The sequence below is a fragment of the Tigriopus californicus genome, chromosome 11 (genome assembly GCF_007210705.1).
Source record: "Tigriopus californicus strain San Diego chromosome 11, Tcal_SD_v2.1, whole genome shotgun sequence".
NCBI lineage: Eukaryota > Metazoa > Arthropoda > Copepoda > Harpacticoida > Harpacticidae > Tigriopus > Tigriopus californicus.
This window is the reverse complement of record NC_081450.1, coordinates 11573517-11592405: the sequence shown is the minus strand read 5'-3', so window position 1 is coordinate 11592405 and position 18889 is coordinate 11573517. Positions and strand designations below refer to the sequence as shown.

The window sequence follows — 18889 nt, the reverse complement described above, 5'->3', positions numbered from 1 at the left end:
AAGGATTTGGTTTTTATTTTGTGTGATTAAAGGATAGTTAAGCTAACGTAGATGCTTTCACATGTTTCAGTATAAGGCCTTCACTATTGATTCATTTAAAAAAATCGTGCATTTTTCTCGTGTTTATTTTGGCAGGAAAAGATACTCAAAATTTTGGCGGAAAACTTTGGTGGTCCCTTCATATTTTGGGTGAGACCCATTATCAAAAAATCTGACACAACTAATGCAAATGTAATTTAGTGACGCTTTGCACAAGAAGTGAATGGACTTGTTTTCTTTACCTTTTATTTTTTTTTATCTGACCAATTGTCTTGAGGTGGTGATGAGGTCAATCCAGTGAGCAAACAACAAGCTGGCCATTCCTTTTCTACGATCTTTCTTCGAACAATCAAAAGGATTCTCAACTAAAATACCATTTTGCAAAGGATTGCCTAATTTAGTATTGAAGTACTTAAGAGGGCAAAAAAGGATTCATCTTTTATAACCTCCACGTTTTCGCAGGTCCATCATGACCTGAAGCACACCCAAGCAAGAGGCTGGCAGTTCTGTTCTCAACTTCAGGGAACTAAAAACCACTCGAAAAGGGGATCAGGTCTCTCAAAGTCCACGCTTACCGTCAACTAGGGCGATCATTTATCAAGGTTCTTTGAAAAGACTTCTGCAACATAACGACCATCACAAACTATTTATGCTTAAAAGGCACCAATTTAGCTATGAAACGTTGGAAGAGGAAGGGTCCGGATTCCAAGAGGGTTTTGATGTGTAAATTAACTCGGACGGCAACAAATTCAATCCAATAATGGACCACCAATCAGCAGGGCGGTTGGACGCAAATAAAGGTCAGCTGACCAAATCAGATCGGCACTTTTTGCCCAACAGTATTACTCCACGAAAAAAAATTCCAATTGAAAAACCATCAACGATCCATGAATTCGTCCAACGTTCTATATGTTTTAAGGCAACTCCCCTATGAATCTCGCAGGGAAAGTCTCTTGGCCCATCTTTGTTTTAGCCTCTCCAACTTGTACGAGGTCATCATTATGCTTGGAGGGGAAATGACAATAAGAGCTGGGAAGGCATACAAAGATCCAACTTTCAGGTGGGGACGACGACAAATTTTGACCCATATCCGAAAATAATCCACACTTATGAGTGCAATTCCAAATCTAATAAAGGAATGCGACGCAAAATGAAAAGGAATCCACTCTAAAAGGGAAGCAAGGTCTCTGCGAATAGAGTTAATACATGGAAAATAAACTGAGTTAGTAAACGCAATGCCTTTTATTGTGGGTTTTCAAAGCATCTGGCAAAACATTGCAATCAATGGAGAATCTACTGTACACTACAGTAGATAGAGATGCATAATTTGATTTTTGAAAGCTTCAAGATTCGAGGCACTTTTGGTGAGAAAATATCGGGATGAGATTTCAGGAAATCTTTTCAATGGTTTGATTCACCTTACAAACTCGATCAAAGGGCAAATCGACGAATTCGAGGATATTTTGATTTCAGATCCGGCTAAGCAGGTAGATAACATTATATAGAGGTGCGAATAGTACTATTTCGGTTGAGTATTTCATATTGCAAAATGTACAAGAGAAAACGGGGCCTAATTGATTTTACAAGGTTTTCATGCGAGTGGTTTGGCTTCCGCCGGGAGATACGTTTCATTGCCAAATAATTTTTGTCATCATTTTGGAAAGATCATAGTGTTATTGCATCGTGGAAAAAAACTAACTAGACAATAAACGTCGCTTGATTGATATGGATCTATGGTTGATGAAAAGGAAGGCGACATATTTCTGAATTTTCAAGGAAATTTCACATAAAAGAACCGATTTTCAGCAGAGCATTCAATTTGTGACCATGATTATAATAGTTTCTAATTTTGGTATTTGTTATACAACTGGTGAAAAACCGCTCTCAAAAAGAAAATAAAAATGGCAATTGACTCAGAAATGAACAGTATCTCCAGATGAAGGCCGGATCGACCATGAAGGACAAACTTGAACCTTTTATTCATCTGAAGGTGGAACGTCCGAGTTTTGGGGCGATTCAGCGGATGACGCAGGACTCTGATCCAATGACGATTCCCTTGAATTGAATACGAATCCCATACCCTACAAGAGAAATTGCGAAGATATCACGTGAATGATTGTACAGGTGAAAATGTGGAAACGAACCAAAAGCAGGGATGGTCACTTTTCAACAACAGTACCTATTATTAGGTTACTTTATTGTAAAAGTAACCTTTCAGTTGAAGAGTGCGTGGAATGAGTACGTGTGTTGGTTCGCTTAAAAGGATGGAATAACTATTCGCAGTCCCTATCAACGTCTTATAGAGCTTTTTGAGTGAAAAGAAACCAGATTTTTTGCCATCTAACCCCTTTTGGTTACCTGTTCAAAGCTCTTCAGCCAAGCCAAGGACGGTTTTCGGCTTGGTTCGGCCGGGGCTTGAATCTCTAGCGTGAATTCCGACGAGGTCATCTCTTTGGCGGTCAGCATCATATTGCCCTCGCTCAGGATCTCTATGGAAGAAATGCGGCAAAGATCGATTGGGTGGATCTGTTCGCCCTCGTCGCCGTGATTGTTGAATAACAGATAACGCTCATCATTGGATATTCGGCAATTGTACAAACATGAATCCAACGAGATGGCCATGCTGGATCTCACATGAAACGGTGCGCCTGGAACCATTCATTTCATAGGAATGTGTTATCTTTCTCTGGCTAGTTCAGGCTTTTGGAAAATAAGTACCTTGAAAGAGAACCTTGAGTTGGTTGGTGAAGAAGATCTCCTCTTTCCGTGTGAGTGGGGAACAGGTTTGACAATTTCTTACGGGATCCACGAAACCCATGCGATGGAATTGGATCTTGGACTGGCAACACTTGCTGCAGAAGATTTGACCGCATCGCCGACAGTGGTGCTAAAAAAATTGTGGAAATTTTGACAGGCTCAAGACATGTTAAGTCATGCTGAAAAATTCAATTACAAAGATACTAATATGTTTTGCACCATATTTTCTTTTATTTATTCCGCAAAGAATGTGAACGCAACTAATTTAGTTTGATTCTTGACAACAAACTAAAAGATCAACTTACCCGTCGATGCAAAAAGTCAAATTGGGTGGGGCAAGTCAGGCATCCGGTCACCTGAAATGAAAAATTGGATAAAAATTTAAGTGTTCAAAATTCAATTCTGAAAAAGGTTTGACAAGTGGCACCACTTCAAAAATGTGAACGATCAGTAGAACTAAAGTTTCCAAACAGATTTTGAACATTTTACACGATTTCTTAACCTTTAGTCAATCAAGGACGGCTTAGGCAGTGTGACGTGAAACAAATAGCGAACATACGGAGGTTAAATGGGTTCAAGGATTAAGGGTTGTTTGGCTTAAATTCGTTTTTTTTATTTTTACTTAACACGTCGACGAGATTTTTTTCATTTTTCTTTCCATGGTTTGAAAAAAGTTAACAAAAGGCAAGTAGTCCGATATTTTGATCAAAAATTGTCCAAGTCTGGCTTAAAGGATGCCGTGGTCCTGGATCAACACCTACATATTCCCTGACGAAAATTTGAGGGCTGCAAATTGAGAGTGGCGCTTTTCTTTGCCATTCGTCAGGAAGCACTGTTGTCAAAAGCTACATGTATCTCGCTCAAGAAGACGCACGAAGTTCAGTTCTTAGAGGGAGCTACTTTTCATTTCTCGAGAGTCAATTGTGTAGGATACAAACGGTCATAAAATTACTTCTGGTGACTCCCTTTCATTGATAATAGTTCGGATTGCTTTTGGCATCGCCTTTCTATTGAAATATTGAGCAAATATTGGTCATTTTTCCTAATCAACCCTGATTTTTCATCCGTTGAACTAATATACAAGTAAAGTGTGACCTATTATATTCCCCATGCTAATAAGGCCATAAACTATGTTCAAGTCGAGTTCTCTCAAATACGATTTGCCTTGAAGGTAGTAGCGTACATGTTCAAGGTTTATTGGTCATCCAAGGTTGGGTTACAAAGTGGTGCTGTGCTGTGCAATCTGATGCTGCGCCATTTGGTTGACCTGCCCTATAAGGCTAGTCAAGTAAACGCATTCATGGACAACTGACGTTATTCTTTGGAGTAAAATCAAAGACATGCCCAGCCAAACCGCACTGTGCATGCATTGGATTTTGACATTTTTTTCCATTTTACCTGCTTGTCTAGGCAATTAGCATTGTGGCGTTGAGCCAATTTGATAGTGCGTTCACTGATTAACACCAAACATGCTCATTTAGTTGGGTTTTGTAACACAACTCGCTCAAAATCACTCGATTATTGAAAATACAATGGGCGAATGGTGCGAGTTGACTGTGATGTTTGTCTTAGTTCTCTCTTCCCAAAATGCCAAAAATCAGGGTGCCCGACCATATTTTTCCTTGATTTTCTTCTACTTGACATCCCCTATAGATGCTCTAGGCACAGAAACGCAAGGTTGAGTATAGGTCATCAAATTCGACCGATCACCGAACATGGGCTTGGTTTGGAAACCTTCTCCACAGGGAGTCAGTCGCTTCTAAAAAGAGGTCACAAGTTTGCATTGCATAATAGGGTAAAGCTTTGAATGATTTATGACAAACTCGATCCACCGTGGATTCAACCAACTCATTCCACAGGGTTAAGAGTGTCTTTTGTCATTAGAATTGAATTAGTGTGGTATTTCTCAATAGAGACGTTTAAAGTACCGGATCGTATTTCAGCTGTGTGAGCTAGTCAGGCTGCGCCACAATCGCGTCAAGAACTACCATGATTTTACCACATCCAGTGCTTCCAAATTTTCATTGACAAATTTGTTTGCCATTTTAGGAAATCGTGCAACAAATATTTTGAACCATTTAAGTCCAACATTCATTTGATAAAGGTGACACATTGCATGACAAGTGACAAGAACATGCAGACAATACTAAAAACATATTTGGGGCCAACTTTTTGTCATCAATAAGAAGTGTGGTGACACTTCATTCATGGTTGAATCAGAGGGCGCACTATTATGAATTCCCAAAGCTTTACACTTCTCTATAAAATGTACTTGACACACTGATCTTTCGCATGCTGCCAGTCTCGAGTTGGACTAAAGCACCTCAAAAAAGAAAGTACTACCGTGTTCAAAAAATTACATTGTAAAGTATAAAGGGACTCGTTTCTTGATAGACTCAGGAAGCACACATGTGATAATGTTAATCTGAATAATCTGATGAAATATTATAGCAATCTAATCTTATGAAAAAATTGATTCAGAAAGGATTTAGAAAGTAACAAAATAGTAGTAACAATCTAAAATGCCATATCCATGAATCAGCTTGCCTTCAAGTAAAATTTGGCAGTGTCCTTGAAGAAAATATTCATCAACCCTTGTCATAATAGAATTCTTTCTTATACAGCGCATCAGTTCAAGATCTGTTTGGAAACTTTAGTTCTACTGATCGTTCACATTTTTGAAGTGGTGCCACTTGTCAAACCTCTCGGGTCTCTGAATCCAGGGTCCCTAATCTGCCCTAACAAGTATGGAGCCATTTCAGAAGGGTTACAGCTAGTGTCTCCTCACGACTCACTGAAAAGTGCGCCAATCAACCAATTCATCCAATTACGTTTTCTAGCTCACTTGTTAGCGAAAAGTATCCGATTCAATTATTATCCTCAAGTCTCAGCCAAATCGCACAAAATTAGCCCGAAAGCCTAAGATTTGCAGACTCTATTTATGGTCCAAATGGAGGCTGTATTGGCATTACTGGCTGAATGAAGCTGAAGTAGCAGAAGGAAAGTTCCCACTCTCATTATTAAGCGCTTGAGCTCGGACCTAATTCGCCTCTCATGAGATGTTCATTTCATCTCCACCCATATTCACCTCATGATCTTTGACCCAATGAGGTTCCTCCAGGGCCCAAGGGGCGTTCCCGCGCTCATGTTGGGACACGATGCGCAGACCAGAGTTAGACTTGACCAAACGCTTGGACGGCGAAGGGAACATGGCCGGCGAGCTTTGCGACGACCACGACGACAACGACATCCTCCACTCGATTAATCCGTGACCACGGGATCACGGCCTCACTCTTCGGTGGTCACACACAGGTCACACACAGGTCACACAGGTCAATTCAAGTCCTCCTGGCTAATTCGACACTGTACTGTACAGGTACATACACTCACAGACGGACGTCCTACTTATTTTCCTCGGGTTTTTTGACCAGAGGTTTCGTTATTCCATTAATCGCGTCAGTTGGTATTTTCGAAGTTCTTGTTACATACAGTCATTCGCTCATGTTCGTGACAAGCTTCCGACCAATATCATCATGGAATATAACTTTACAAGTGCTAGGAAATGACCATTTTTCAAGAGCATTCATCGCATAATTGCACTAAGAATTTGGAAGAACATTTTAAGGTTGAAGTGTGATACAACCCATCTGAGATACGTATTTCTGACTTTTTGACAGAAACATGTACCTCTTTGGCCTTTGGCCTGGTCACATCTGGTCACACTCGACTTTAAATTTAAGGCCTAGAAGCTGTACAAGACAAAATAGTTTCAAATTTAGACATCAAGCCAACGTTATTTTTTCTATAGTTTTTAAGTATTAACACTAATGTTTTTTTAGTTTGAGTCCTATTTCAAAAGGAGTTTGGAGTCAATAACATAAAGTTTTTTATCATTACGTTAAAGCAAACTTTCTGGATTTAACAGCGTCAAAGTGGCGCTTAGTGTTGCCAAATCAGTCAAGAAATGCCACGGGATGGCCGTTACCATTTACTGTTGATATCAAGATTCAACCGTGACAGTGCTTGAAGCGGTGCAACCGTTGGTCATCCATTCTGTCGAATGTTAAATGATGTTTTGATGTGGGCCAATATTTGTTTAGAAGATTATGGCCTCCAGTAAGTTTGTTGATGAATATTATAAGGTTAGCAGACCGAATCATCATTTCTCTGCCATTAATATTTCATTGACATTCTAGAAAGAAGGTGCAACCCGAGCAAAATTCAATGAAAATCCAATGGCAATTTCATATGCATCCTTTTTTGGCTTCACAATTTATCTCAGCTTTTAAGGCTGTTCCCCTCTTTTTCAACGTGTCAAGGAGACTGGTGTTACTCAATTGCCCATTATTTTGGCTTTGAGAAATGAACAAAGAAATTACTTCTTTCAATATTGCTATTCCTGAGTCAAGAGAGAAGTGTAACATAGGTCATTCCATCAACCGGTCAAGATCAAACCAAACCTGAGCCGAATCCTGGAAGTGACCTAAGCCGTGTTCTCGAAAGTGGCAAGCCTGCCAGAATCAGCTGTTCGGCTTTGAAGTAAAGGCGGGCGTGATTGGGACGATCAGCCTTCAAACCCAGGGGTGAACCACCTCTTCAATCTCTGACAACTTGGGTTCCTCCGGTTCCTCCGGTTCCTCGGCTATCGCGGGAGGCTCGCCTCAGTGACCGGCAAGCCCATGGCTGAGCCTGCGGGTGGTGGCGCGCCCTGGTTGTCCCCACGAGCGGCCTCGCTTCGCCGAAGACGGCGCACGCGCTCAGGCGGCGAACGCGCGCTCAGCCCAGCTAACTCCGTGCCGGTCATCCCCCAGGCGCCGCCGGCTCGCCCAGCCTCTAAGCGCGCGCGTGTGACTCTGAAAAAACCGGCCGGCGTGGGCAGCCAGGTGACGGGGGCGCGGAAGACTAGTCTCGAGTCGGACTCCAGCGGCGATGAACTGGACGAAGATGACCTGGCTGAGATGCAAGCTATGCGCGATTCGTTGTCCAATGCCATGGCCAAGGATCCGGGAATGTCGGCGGCCTTGGATTGCGAAGTCATTCGGCCCATTGGACGAGGTATGAGCACCGAAAATGAAAGTCGGATCTGAAGGCCAAGGGTGAAAGCCCGGAAATACCTTATTAATATGGAAAATGCTTGAGAGGATCTTTGGCTAGTTGAATATATTAAGAAAGGCAGGAACAGCTAGCCAACTTGTTGGTCCAGATCAGATTAATTATATCTTATGCCAAATGAGCCTCAGGGCTGGACCTGAATCACGACCCGCCATTGATTGTTGTGGACACTTCTTCCTTCCATGTGTGACCTGATCTTTGGTCAAGAGCGGGTCAATTCGCACGTTGATTTGTCATGGACATGGGTGGTCTTCAACTACATTTTTCAAAAGGTTATGCTTATGAACCAAATGTTTTCAACGTCCATGGCTTACCCAAAGATGTCCATTCAGCCATGTAACGTCGGTTTTCTAAAATTAACCTGGGTTTGCCGACAGACCTGGAGAACAAGTAAGCCACCACCCCTGGTTATAGCTATCCCCCGCTCAAGGGAGAGCATCTTAAAGGTCTAGCCAAGGAGTGCTTGAGGTTTTTTTTTAGGCTTGGGACAGACACAATCGACGTATTATTTTTCCTAAATTCCCGTATGAGAGCCATTGATTGCCCTGCAAAGTTATGAAAATGGGTCTCTCCCTACTTTTGAACGCCCAGGGGTAAACTGAGTGAAGATCCAGATAATATAATTCATTTGAATTTCCTACACCTCTATGCTTGAATGCGTCTTCTACCGCTTCGACAGTCTTCAATGAAGTCAAGTTTTACCATACCTTGTAATGTAATAGAGACTAAGACTGATTGGCAGCCAATCCAAATTTCTTACGGTACAAGGTGATAATATGGAAGCGAACATTTTGTTATGAGGAGTTGGATGAATTTGTATTCGTTTTCAAAGTTGAAGAGCCAAGGATCTGGCTTTGGTGACACTATCAAAAAGTCCAATTGTAAACCATCTTTACTCATTGCAGGTACGTTTTCGTTGGTGTTCTTGGCCCGTCACAAATCCACCGGTGAAAAGCTCGCCCTCAAGAAATTGGTGCCCACTTCCAGTGCTGAGCGCATCCTTGGCGAGCTCAACTGTTTGGCCCGTTGTCGGGGCCAGAATTGTGTGATCCCCACTCGCTTCTCTTACCGGTGTATGAATCAGGTGGTCCTAGCCATGCCTTACATAAAACAAACCCGATTCCATGATCTCTGCTCCACCATCACCTACACGGAGCTGCGTCGGTACATGGCCCATCTACTCCGGGCCTTGTCTTACGTCCACAGTCTTCAGATTATTCATCGTGACATCAAACCGCCCAATTTTCTGTACAATCGCCGCACTCAACAATACGCCTTGGTTGATTTCGGTTTAGCTCAAAAGTTCACCCATGATCCGGGGCCCAATGCCCGCCATTCCAATCAGAGAGCCTCTCTGCCCGCGAATACGGATGAAATGATCTCCCATTTGTATTCAGCCGGCTACTACGCTCCTCAAGATCTCGAAAACCCTTCCAAGGCCCGTCGACCGGCCAATATTAATCCGTACCTACCGCAAAGCGGTCACCTCCTGCCCATTCCTGACCACGGATCCGGCGTGAATGCCTTCCAACGTCTCAACGGCTACCAAAACTTTCTGCGAAACAATCCCCAACCGAGCGCCTCGAGTCGAATCAAACGAAGAGGAGGTGACGAGGTAAGGCGTAGTCCAAGGAAGCATCCTGGCTCCCAAACAGCTAGTAGTGGCTACTCGACTCTCACCATATCGGGCTCAACAATTTTCGGTCGACCTGCCACCAACAGTAGTCTCAAACGAGCTTCGAGTTTCACCATGCTAGATCCCACCTCCGGCGTGCCTTCCGAGAGTCAGACCCCGCTCATGCAGGCTAGTCTTACTTCGCGACATTCTCAGAGTCGTGGATCGAGATCCAGTACGGCTAGGCATTACACTCCGCCCATTTCCACGGCCGATCAGTCGCAGTGTGGGTGCTACGGTCGACCCGAGATGTGCTCGAAGTGCATGTCTCGACGGAGCCAAAGAGTGAATCGAGCGGGCACTCCGGGATTCCGACCCCCGGAGGTCCTGCTCAAATACCCGCATCAGACGCCAGCCGTGGATATGTGGGCGGTAGGCGTGATGTTGCTCTCTCTGATGAGCCGAACGTACCCCTTCTTTCGAGCACCGGATGACATGACCAACTTGGCCGAGATCATGAGTATCTTTGGATCTCATAAGGTCTCTCAAGCGGCCAGTCACTACGGCAAGATCTTCTTGACCGACCAACTCATCCATCCTGTTCAGCTGGACGAGCTCTGTGTGGCTCTGGCTCGGCGACGGTCGGATAGTCCGGATCCTGAGCCTGCTCGAGCCAATCTGGTCAGCAAGAACTCGTTGCAATTGCTCAAAGGGCTCATGGACGTAATTGCCGAGGACAGATTGTCGGCTGAAGAGGCCCTTCAATTGCCGTTCTTCGAGGATGCCGAGAACGACCACCCCGATACCTCAAAACCTAGTTCTTGAAACACCCACGAGTTCGGGTTCTAATGGCTCGATGCAACGAATTATCTCCGTCTAGACCTAACTTTTGTTCCTCCCCTCTTCATTAGATTGAAGTTACTCAATGAAATAGACCCAATGTTATTATCCAAGGAAAGAAAGTCGCTCGAGTTACAAGCATAATATTTATTTACTCATCAAGAGACGTTCTTCAAGAGTTCCATTACAAGATGACGAGGAGAAATCGTCAATAAGAGTGTATGCATGCTCGCCAACTTGAAATTGGTTTAGCCAAGCGAGACATGTCGATATTTGGGGGGGGGTTGAAACGTCTTGATTCACAGAATTCTGGAATTAACATCGATAACTGACCACATGAGAAGAGAGTTGAGAGACAACGAGATGGAGACAAGAGACATCTCGTTGGGTAACAAAAATATTCAATGCTTAAAGACGATGAATAGGACGTGAACACACTCCACTCGTTTGTCAGTTCTATGAACACTGAAAGAAAGCTACGCGGAACAAGATTCTTTTTGTTTTTTGTTCGTTTGCGGTGGTTGACTTAGGAGTTGGGGGGAGAGATTTGTTTCCGTACGTAGAGATTTGCTTTGATTGAGTTCATTTTAGGTCATTTTGTTGGTTTCAAGCAGTGTAAGTCGATTCGTTGACTTGTTGAACATATTTGTTGGGTATTGGCTGAGTGATGACGTCACCATGACAAGTTCTGACCTACAAGGAGACGAAGCCATTTGGATGTGTGAAATGAATCGACTCTCGATGTGGGGAAGGACAATTATTCATCATATATAATATATTACCACACCTGATAGAGATATCTGTATTTCCTCTGTTTGCGCTCTTCTCGAGTTTCGGCTTTGGGTCTCCGCTGATTCGGAGGCGGGAATTGCTTCTCATGATACGTGCCACGGCCAGTCACCAAACTTTGGATTATAATGCCTGTAAATCAGACCACGGATAGATACACATATCATTTGTGGAAGACTTTGCGAACTTGTGCTTTTTTGTCATCACCCATCGTCCTGAGGGTGATAGCAGGTACCGTGTCCTCAACGTCATTACTTGGACAATTGGGTTCAAAAAAAATGTTGGCTCCCGTTTGGGTACTTTTTGAGCTCAAGGTGCCAACGGGAATTAACACATATGATCAGCGAGTTGGTCTCCTAATTTAAAAAGATGTATGAAATATACCTTAAAAAACCTCTTCAAAAACTTTTCTTTACTGGTGTATTCTTTGGTGGCTTGGACGAAATTTGGTAACTTCGGGTGCAAACCTTCTCTCCTTGCGGACAAACAAACATAATAGGACGAGAATGCGCTTTAAGGTTCTAGGTTTGAACAAGGTATTTTTCGCTGAAAATCTTATTGTTGATACATTCTAACATCATTAATAGACCTTTCAAATCCTAAAAAAATGTAAAATTATCAATACTTTTGACCTCTAAATTTTAATAAACTAGGAGCTATATATTGTATACTTGTAGCATACCAGCGCACTTTTTGTGATCGTCTTTTTCCATTAAATTGATCTAAGAAACTAAATTTAAGTCTAGAGATAGTGATATTTTCAAAGTTGATCATCAAAAACTTGTGAAGCTGTGCTTTTTATAGTTCTATTTTGCTAGAAATGATGAGTGCAAAAGTGTCAATCATGCAGTATACATCCTCCTTAAAACTGAGTATTTACATGACATCATTGCTCGGAATTCTAACCATAGATGATTTTCAAGGTCTCCCAGATGAGTTGTGGGGTTATTCGTTGTATCACAATATTCCAGCAAAACATTTTTCATCTAATAATCCCTTGATGAAATCTGGCACCTTAAAGCGTGTTCTCTCGTTTTTACGTTTGTTTGTCCGCACCTAGACGAAGCAAAAGGCGCTATCTACTTCAATGAAAAGGACTAAAGGTTTGAGATTCTAAAGCAAGACGCCCAAGCCTCCAAAAAATGAATGTAGTGGTGGAAAATAACGTGTCAGTGATCTTGGCATAGCTTATTTATCAGAAAATAAACTCGTAGGTCACTTGTAATTGGCATCCTGATTTCAAAGAACACCCATAAATGTGCCAATTTTTTATCTCACCCAAATGGCGCAAGCTAAGGAATGGCTGGCAGGAGATAAGACGCAATCACCATTTCATCAATTACGGGATCAAATTTCTGAATGGATAGTTGACTTTTGGTCGAAATATCACCCACTACATTCTAATGAGTAAGAGGGGACCCCCCAAGTGAACGCCCGATCTCACGGTTTATTTCCCCCTGATATGCTTCAGGGATAGTCATCAAATCTAATCAACCTTGAAAACTCACCCAAAACCATGGCCGATGGCCAGACGGCCAAAATAGCCCAGGAAAACCAACATGGCGGGACCGAGTCGCGGACCCGAACTTTATCCCAAACCCAGAGGAGCATAACCGAACTTTCCAGGAAATAATCCAACGTCGCGGCCAGAATAGCTCCACCATATAATGCCGACCCACAAATGGTCATGGATTTCTGAAACGAAGCGCTTGATATAATATGAAGAAGTCCTTGTCAACAAATATCATTCCGCCCAGAGGATGATGCACCGGGGATGGGTTGTCTGTAATTCTGTTCATCTCAATAGGTCAGTATAAGAGTGGCGAAAAAAATTCAGCCCATGGTCAGGCGCTATTATGGAATAGTGGACAATTATCTAATACTTTAATAACAATAATTCATACATGCTTTCCACCTGGGCAAAAATTGAAGGGTGTTTGGGAAATGAGAATGCCAGGCATGTAGCCCTCTGATGAGCACAAAAAAGGCCACCATAAGTCAATTCCACTGAACCCCCCAAAAGGGTCGTTGTGATCATAATAATGCCGAACAAATATTGATAGCTGAGCATCGAAATTGAAACCCTAGACATGGACTATTAGAAATATGGACTGCGACCGAGCTTACCCGCCCAATCGGCCTGCTCTGGGTCATGGCAACGCCGAGCCAATTTTCGAATTAAAGTAAGGAAATAAGGAATGCATATCTCATCAATTAAAGGCAGGTCATTTTTATATCATTTACTTGTAAAGTGCTTCGTTTCAAAGTTATATTGTCCAAAGCTTATGTAGCTAACCACGAGCAGGCCGAAAATTTGAATTTTATGTTGTGTTTACAACATAACTTGGGACATGTCGTCTGAGTTCCCTAAGCATAGCTTTGGGCTCAAACTTGGCCAAGTTCATCTATTGAACCAGATCTTGTGGTCGTATCAAGTGCCTATTTGGAATAAGGCAAAACGGTTTAGGCTACTTGAAATTTTGCCTTCCGCTCGCAGTGCACATCGCTAAAAGTCCGTGCCCTAGACCATGGCCAAAAAGTGTATGATTGGTGATTAATGGCCCAGCCATTATTAACCACGGATAATGCCCACCAGAATTCAGGATGGGGACAAAGTTCGACCATTCCCGGGTCAGATGGTTCATGGACGGTTAGATATGGGGCCCGGTGGGTTCGGGGTCAGAGCCCTGCTTCACTTCCTGAGTGTGATAATATTCGGCATAAAAAATCTAAATCCGGCAAGGGCTATACCAGACCGGCCACTCAGAAGCCATGTCATGGTCCAGGGGTGAGTGCCACAAAGTCGATTTCGAAGCTCATGGCTTGGAGTCCGGGGCTGAGATTTTCAAATTAGATGGGAAGATGGGAGGGAGGCCCAGTGCAGGCCCTGGGCCGGATCATGACTTTACAGTGACTCACTTGAAATCCCAGGTTGAGCAGGGCCAGACTCAATCCCGAGGCCAGGAGAATGCCCAGCGAGATCCAGGGACTGGCGGGTTGGAGCCACGGATGGGCCGCGCACAGCCCGATCAAGGCCAACCACAAGCCCGAATGGAAGCCCAGCATGAACAAGCCCACATACTGGACCAAGAGCGTGATCAGCCCGAACAAAAGGCCGGCCGAGGCCGCGATCAAAGTGTTGCTCCACAAGGGCAAGAGGTCCTCCTCGATGCAGATCAAGTACACCACCATGGACGCGAAAATGAAGCCCGTGAAGAACATCAAGGCCTTGAAGCAACGATACCCGAAGAAAGTGCACACCAATCCGAACACCAAGTACAGCCCGCAAATCACGGCCGTGACCGTGTCCAAGGCCTCGGGCGGGCCCGGGCGGGTCCAAATGGGCGCGGGCAGGGAGCAATGCGTGGGACCGCCCGAGGGCCCGATCGAGCCGTTGGCCGGCCCACCCGCCTCCTGATCGGGCGTCACCACCGACAGATTGGGCGAGACCCAGTCGCTGTTGGCCATGATGCCGGGCCACTCAGCCAGGCCACCAATTAATCGATCTATTCAGAGTCCAGGATCCCGGCCGTCGGGGAGAGGGGACCCGTGCGTGTCCCGCTTAATCCGGACCCGGGCCTCTCGGCATCATGTCAGAGTTGGTGTGTCACGGGCGCAGGACTGGGCGTAAGTGGGTGGGGGCGGAGGGATTGACGCCCTGTATCCGTCTGTCTGTCTGAGATCAAGGAAAGAATGGCCTTTGTGTGAGACCCACCTACTACAAGGACGGACCTCTAGTCTTCTGGACTGGCTTCCACCCGAGGTTGCGTGAATAAAGTTGGACCAGGTCCCGGCTCTCGAAAGGGCTGGCTCGGCTGGCTCTAGATTTAAGCAGCCTCTTGGGCACCAGTGGACTCAACCCCCTGGCTGGGCTTTTTGAGTTTCGATTTTTACGTCATTTAGTTTCATACTGAACACTGGGAAATGGGTCAGTCAATCAGCCTGGATTTGGCGCCTAAATAGTTGGACTCAGGGCAAGTGAAGTTGCCCCAGTAAGGGCTGTGTCCATTATTTGCCTGCCGTATTACTTTCAGTTTAGCCTGTGGGTTAGAGTGCTTAGTTGCACCATTTACCACTGATTCGATGGTGGACTTGACAATACTTTCATCACTTACATCACTCTGGCCGGGGCTTGACATTGGACACTGCCATAGTCCAAAACAATCTGATCAAACTGCCCTCTTCGCCCATTGAACTCTGGCATTAGACCCTATAAAGTATTCCAGGGATCAGTTTGTCTCATATCAGTTGTTGGCTTTATCAAAAGTTGACGAATCCTTCTAGACCAATGCCTGGTTGCTACTTGAGGGAAAATGCAACTTTGAATGGGCCCAAAGTAGGGATTTTCCGTAAAACATAAATTAAAAGACTCCACTCACACAACAGAAACTAGATTGATTTGGCGCCAGTTGTATCATAGGCATCAAGCCCTGCAATTGCACATGAATTCATCAAAGTTCATGCTTATAATTCACAACCACTCACCTCTTGAACAGTTGTCTGTTGGAGTCTCCCTCCAATGTTTTAATTCTGGCCTATGTCTTAAAAATAAGCTAGTTATTTTTCCTTCGCAAAATTCTGTTTCTCGAATAACAAAACCTCTGCATTAAAAGCAAGGCAGAACATATGTTTGAGAGACTGGATGGACTGGACTGATGAACTGATGGCCTGTGTGTTGTGTTCTCCCCAGGGTGACTTTACAGTCGCCTCTGGAAAATCCTAGACTGGATAACCCCAGAATGAAAAAAAAAGAGTTCAGCTAGATAACTCTTGAAAAAAGCTGATATGTTGAAGAGGCTAAATTGTGCAAAGATAAAGATTTTCTAATCTTTTTAGACATCAATATATGTAATAAAGACAGCAAAGTTGAGGCCAACCTCTGCTAAACATTAGCTAGACACGGTGGTCAAAAGGCCCTTTCAAGTTTCGAGCGAAATACGCAAATATATTTTCCTGCTCAGAGAATCCTAAGAAACAGCTTTGGATTATTGCTTTATAGATTGCAAGCCCACCTAAATCGCCTAACAATTCTACCCGCTCATAGGTAGATCATCCTATTCATTACTCTGTATCTCTAAATTTTATATTCCTTTGTCGCCATTTTTTTGGTGTGTGAATAGATTTATATCAAGTACAAAACATAAATCCCAGAAAAAAAAACAGAATCAAAGCTAAAAAAATTCAAAGACCCAATAGATGAAAGATTGTTAAAACACTTAGCTAGCACTTACTTGCAAATTACTATACAATCTAATTAACCGCTTCTAAGTGATATCAGATTTAATGGAAAAATTGTCATCGTTATTAGTTCCAAATAGTGATCATAAATTTTTACCCCCCCCCCCCCTCAAAAAAAAAAACAGATACAAATTTCAATGTCACAAAAGTAACAGGTTGTTTTTAATTTTCTTGCAATCTTAAATGATTCAAAATGGTGTATAACCTTACTTGAAACCCTCCATAAATACATATAATAAAAGATTATATAAATCATATACAAATTTTCGAGAAATGGTTTAAGAATAATTGAAAACACATAGAGTTCAACAATCAAACCAAATTTCACAAAGATCTATCAAGCTTCAAAGAAGCAGTTTTTGATCCGTTTCAAGAAAATCTTCAAGAAAAGACCAATTCTGTAAGATATTTTATTGTTATTGTCTTTAGAGTTTAAGTGAATGTGTAACTAAGTATGTGTTTAAGTGATCTGATTTGCATTTTGAGCAATTATTAGATGATGCAAGAAAGCAAAAACTTATCTAGTACTTTTTTGATATCGAAAGTTTGCACCAATTCTTTTGAAATTTAAGTTTAGATATAACCGGGGCATTTTAAAGCTTAAAACGATGAAAATTGGGCCGTTTGATCCCATATGACTAAGAAGTGGTTAAATACATCCAATTATAGGTTCTAAGGAAGTGCCAACTAGATGTGTTCCTAATTTTCAGTTGCTTTGGATTTTTGATATTTTTTGTTGGCATGCTGTTTGTAGGCATGTAAGTTTCTTAGGAGGGCCGGTATCACATACAGCAAATATTTCCAAAGTCGTTCCTTATAATTTTACGAGCTAGAACACTGCCAAGGTGTGTTTGGGTATTTCAGTCAAGACTTTTAAGGGCATTTTAACCACTGTGAGAGTAGTCAAAGCTCGTAAGAAGACGACAGGCAACAGAATAGCCTGATTTTTTTTTTTTTTTCATTCATTTTTTTCTGTTATTTTGGAGGAAACTTACACTAAAGGGTCTTCATTCCTTCAAATTATATTTAGTTTAAAAAAACAGAAACCCCCAATGATTTGATGATTGATGAAAAAATTGTATCCATAACAATAAAATGATCAAGTAAAGACTAGGTAATTTTGAGACTTTTGCGCCTTCAAAGTGCAGATTTAGCTGTTTTCCCTCTCGATCTGGTCGCCCTGGATGTGTTTCCCCTTTCTCGCTCCACCTTTTGCTTGGTCTTCTCCGTCTGCTCCTCGCTCCTAAGATACGTGCGATCGGGCCATAGAAAACCATAACTAGAATGCTTAAGCTCAACAGGAGCTGCACCGCATGAGCGTCTTTTCAGGTCAGCTGACGCTGTTGGAAAAGGGACTAAGATATTTCGTGAAATCTCGCTTTGGGCAAGTTGAATTATTCCCATGAAATGGTCATCATTCACGTTTTCTTTCAATTTCTTTTGATTTTTACAAACATACATGAACAAAGAGCGTTAGAATAGGATAAAAATCAAAGTGTTTTTGGCATAATGCAATAAAAAAAAATGTAGTTTTGCTCTGCAAATCACATACATACGCATTTGCCCTCATTTTAGTAACACATCTCGAAAGTGTAACGAAATGTAACAATAATGCAATGCACTAATGATGCATTCAGATTTTCGTTTCAAACTCCAGGAGCAACATATTTATGTAAGTGATCATATACTAATGGATTTTCTTCGGATGTAGTCTCATAAACCTTGTTTTTGGCAGTATAGTCATTTGAGAACAGCTCTCGTGGATGATGGTTTACTTCTTAAGGATCGTCAATGTTTCAATTGACAATGTGGTACTTTCAATTCCACGTAAGACCTAGAATTTTTTTGTTGCTGTTAAAGTGTAAATGTCAAATTACCAATCACAACTTTTTATTTCGTCGGGAGTTTTTCATTCAGATCAAAGAATTTAATGGCCGACTTGATGAATCTCGCTTCAGGCAAGTTGAATTATTCTCATGAAACGTTTGTTATTCATCTTCAATCTTAATTTCTTTTGAATCTTACAAATATACAGGTAGAAAGAGCGGTAGAATAATAAAAACATGCTTTTTAGGGCATATTACAAGTAACATGTCAAAAAATGATTTGGACATTAGTAGAGCAAATCATGTACTCTATTGATTGCAACGCAATGATAAGGCATTCGGAATTTCGTTTCAATCTCCCAACAATGTGCTTGAATGTGGGCGACATGATTGCGCCTATACGTAAACAAGGCAAATCCGACACCTCTGGAGGTCAGCCTGAACCTAGTCTTGTTTCTTGGGTTTCAGTTAAGTGTTTCCACCACATGGATGAAAACTTCAATTTGAGCCCCATTTTAACCTCTTCAAAATTGCGTTATTAAAAAATGTGGTCGGACAACTTACTTAAACCCGTTTTATCAAGCGTGCTAGACGAGAGTAATTGCTTGACAAGGAGTCGTATTAGGGGTTTCTACTCTGAATTTGGACGAGCCGGCAACGATTCAAATTTGTA

At 42.5% G+C, this 18889-nt stretch overlaps 3 protein-coding genes across 3 annotated transcripts; 1 reads left to right on the top strand and 2 right to left on the bottom strand.

Moving 5' to 3' along the window:
• Nucleotides 1-1262: 1262 nt before the first annotated feature.
• On the bottom strand, nucleotides 1263-6202 carry LOC131890630 (zinc finger FYVE domain-containing protein 21-like). The gene is made up of 5 exons (XM_059240027.1): nucleotides 5885-6202; nucleotides 3102-3152; nucleotides 2758-2926; nucleotides 2398-2687; nucleotides 1263-2120 (listed from the first exon to the last, which is right to left on the bottom strand). Exons 1-5 carry the CDS (start codon nucleotides 6044-6046, stop codon nucleotides 2016-2018), a joined length of 777 nt encoding a protein of 258 aa, XP_059096010.1. The 5' UTR covers nucleotides 6047-6202; the 3' UTR covers nucleotides 1263-2015.
• A 1118-nt stretch (nucleotides 6203-7320) lies between these two features.
• On the top strand, nucleotides 7321-10471 carry LOC131890095 (uncharacterized). The gene is made up of 2 exons (XM_059239373.1): nucleotides 7321-7851; nucleotides 8814-10471. The coding sequence occupies exons 1-2, from the start codon at nucleotides 7476-7478 to the stop codon at nucleotides 10346-10348; spliced, it is 1911 nt and encodes a 636-aa protein (XP_059095356.1). The 5' UTR covers nucleotides 7321-7475; the 3' UTR covers nucleotides 10349-10471.
• A 24-nt stretch (nucleotides 10472-10495) lies between these two features.
• Nucleotides 10496-14885, bottom strand: LOC131890096 (transmembrane protein 198-like). The gene is made up of 4 exons (XM_059239374.1): nucleotides 14072-14885; nucleotides 12661-12847; nucleotides 11151-11284; nucleotides 10496-11056 (listed from the first exon to the last, which is right to left on the bottom strand). The coding sequence occupies exons 1-4, from the start codon at nucleotides 14618-14620 to the stop codon at nucleotides 10970-10972; spliced, it is 957 nt and encodes a 318-aa protein (XP_059095357.1). The 5' UTR covers nucleotides 14621-14885; the 3' UTR covers nucleotides 10496-10969.
• Between the last annotated feature and the right edge of the window lie 4004 nt (nucleotides 14886-18889).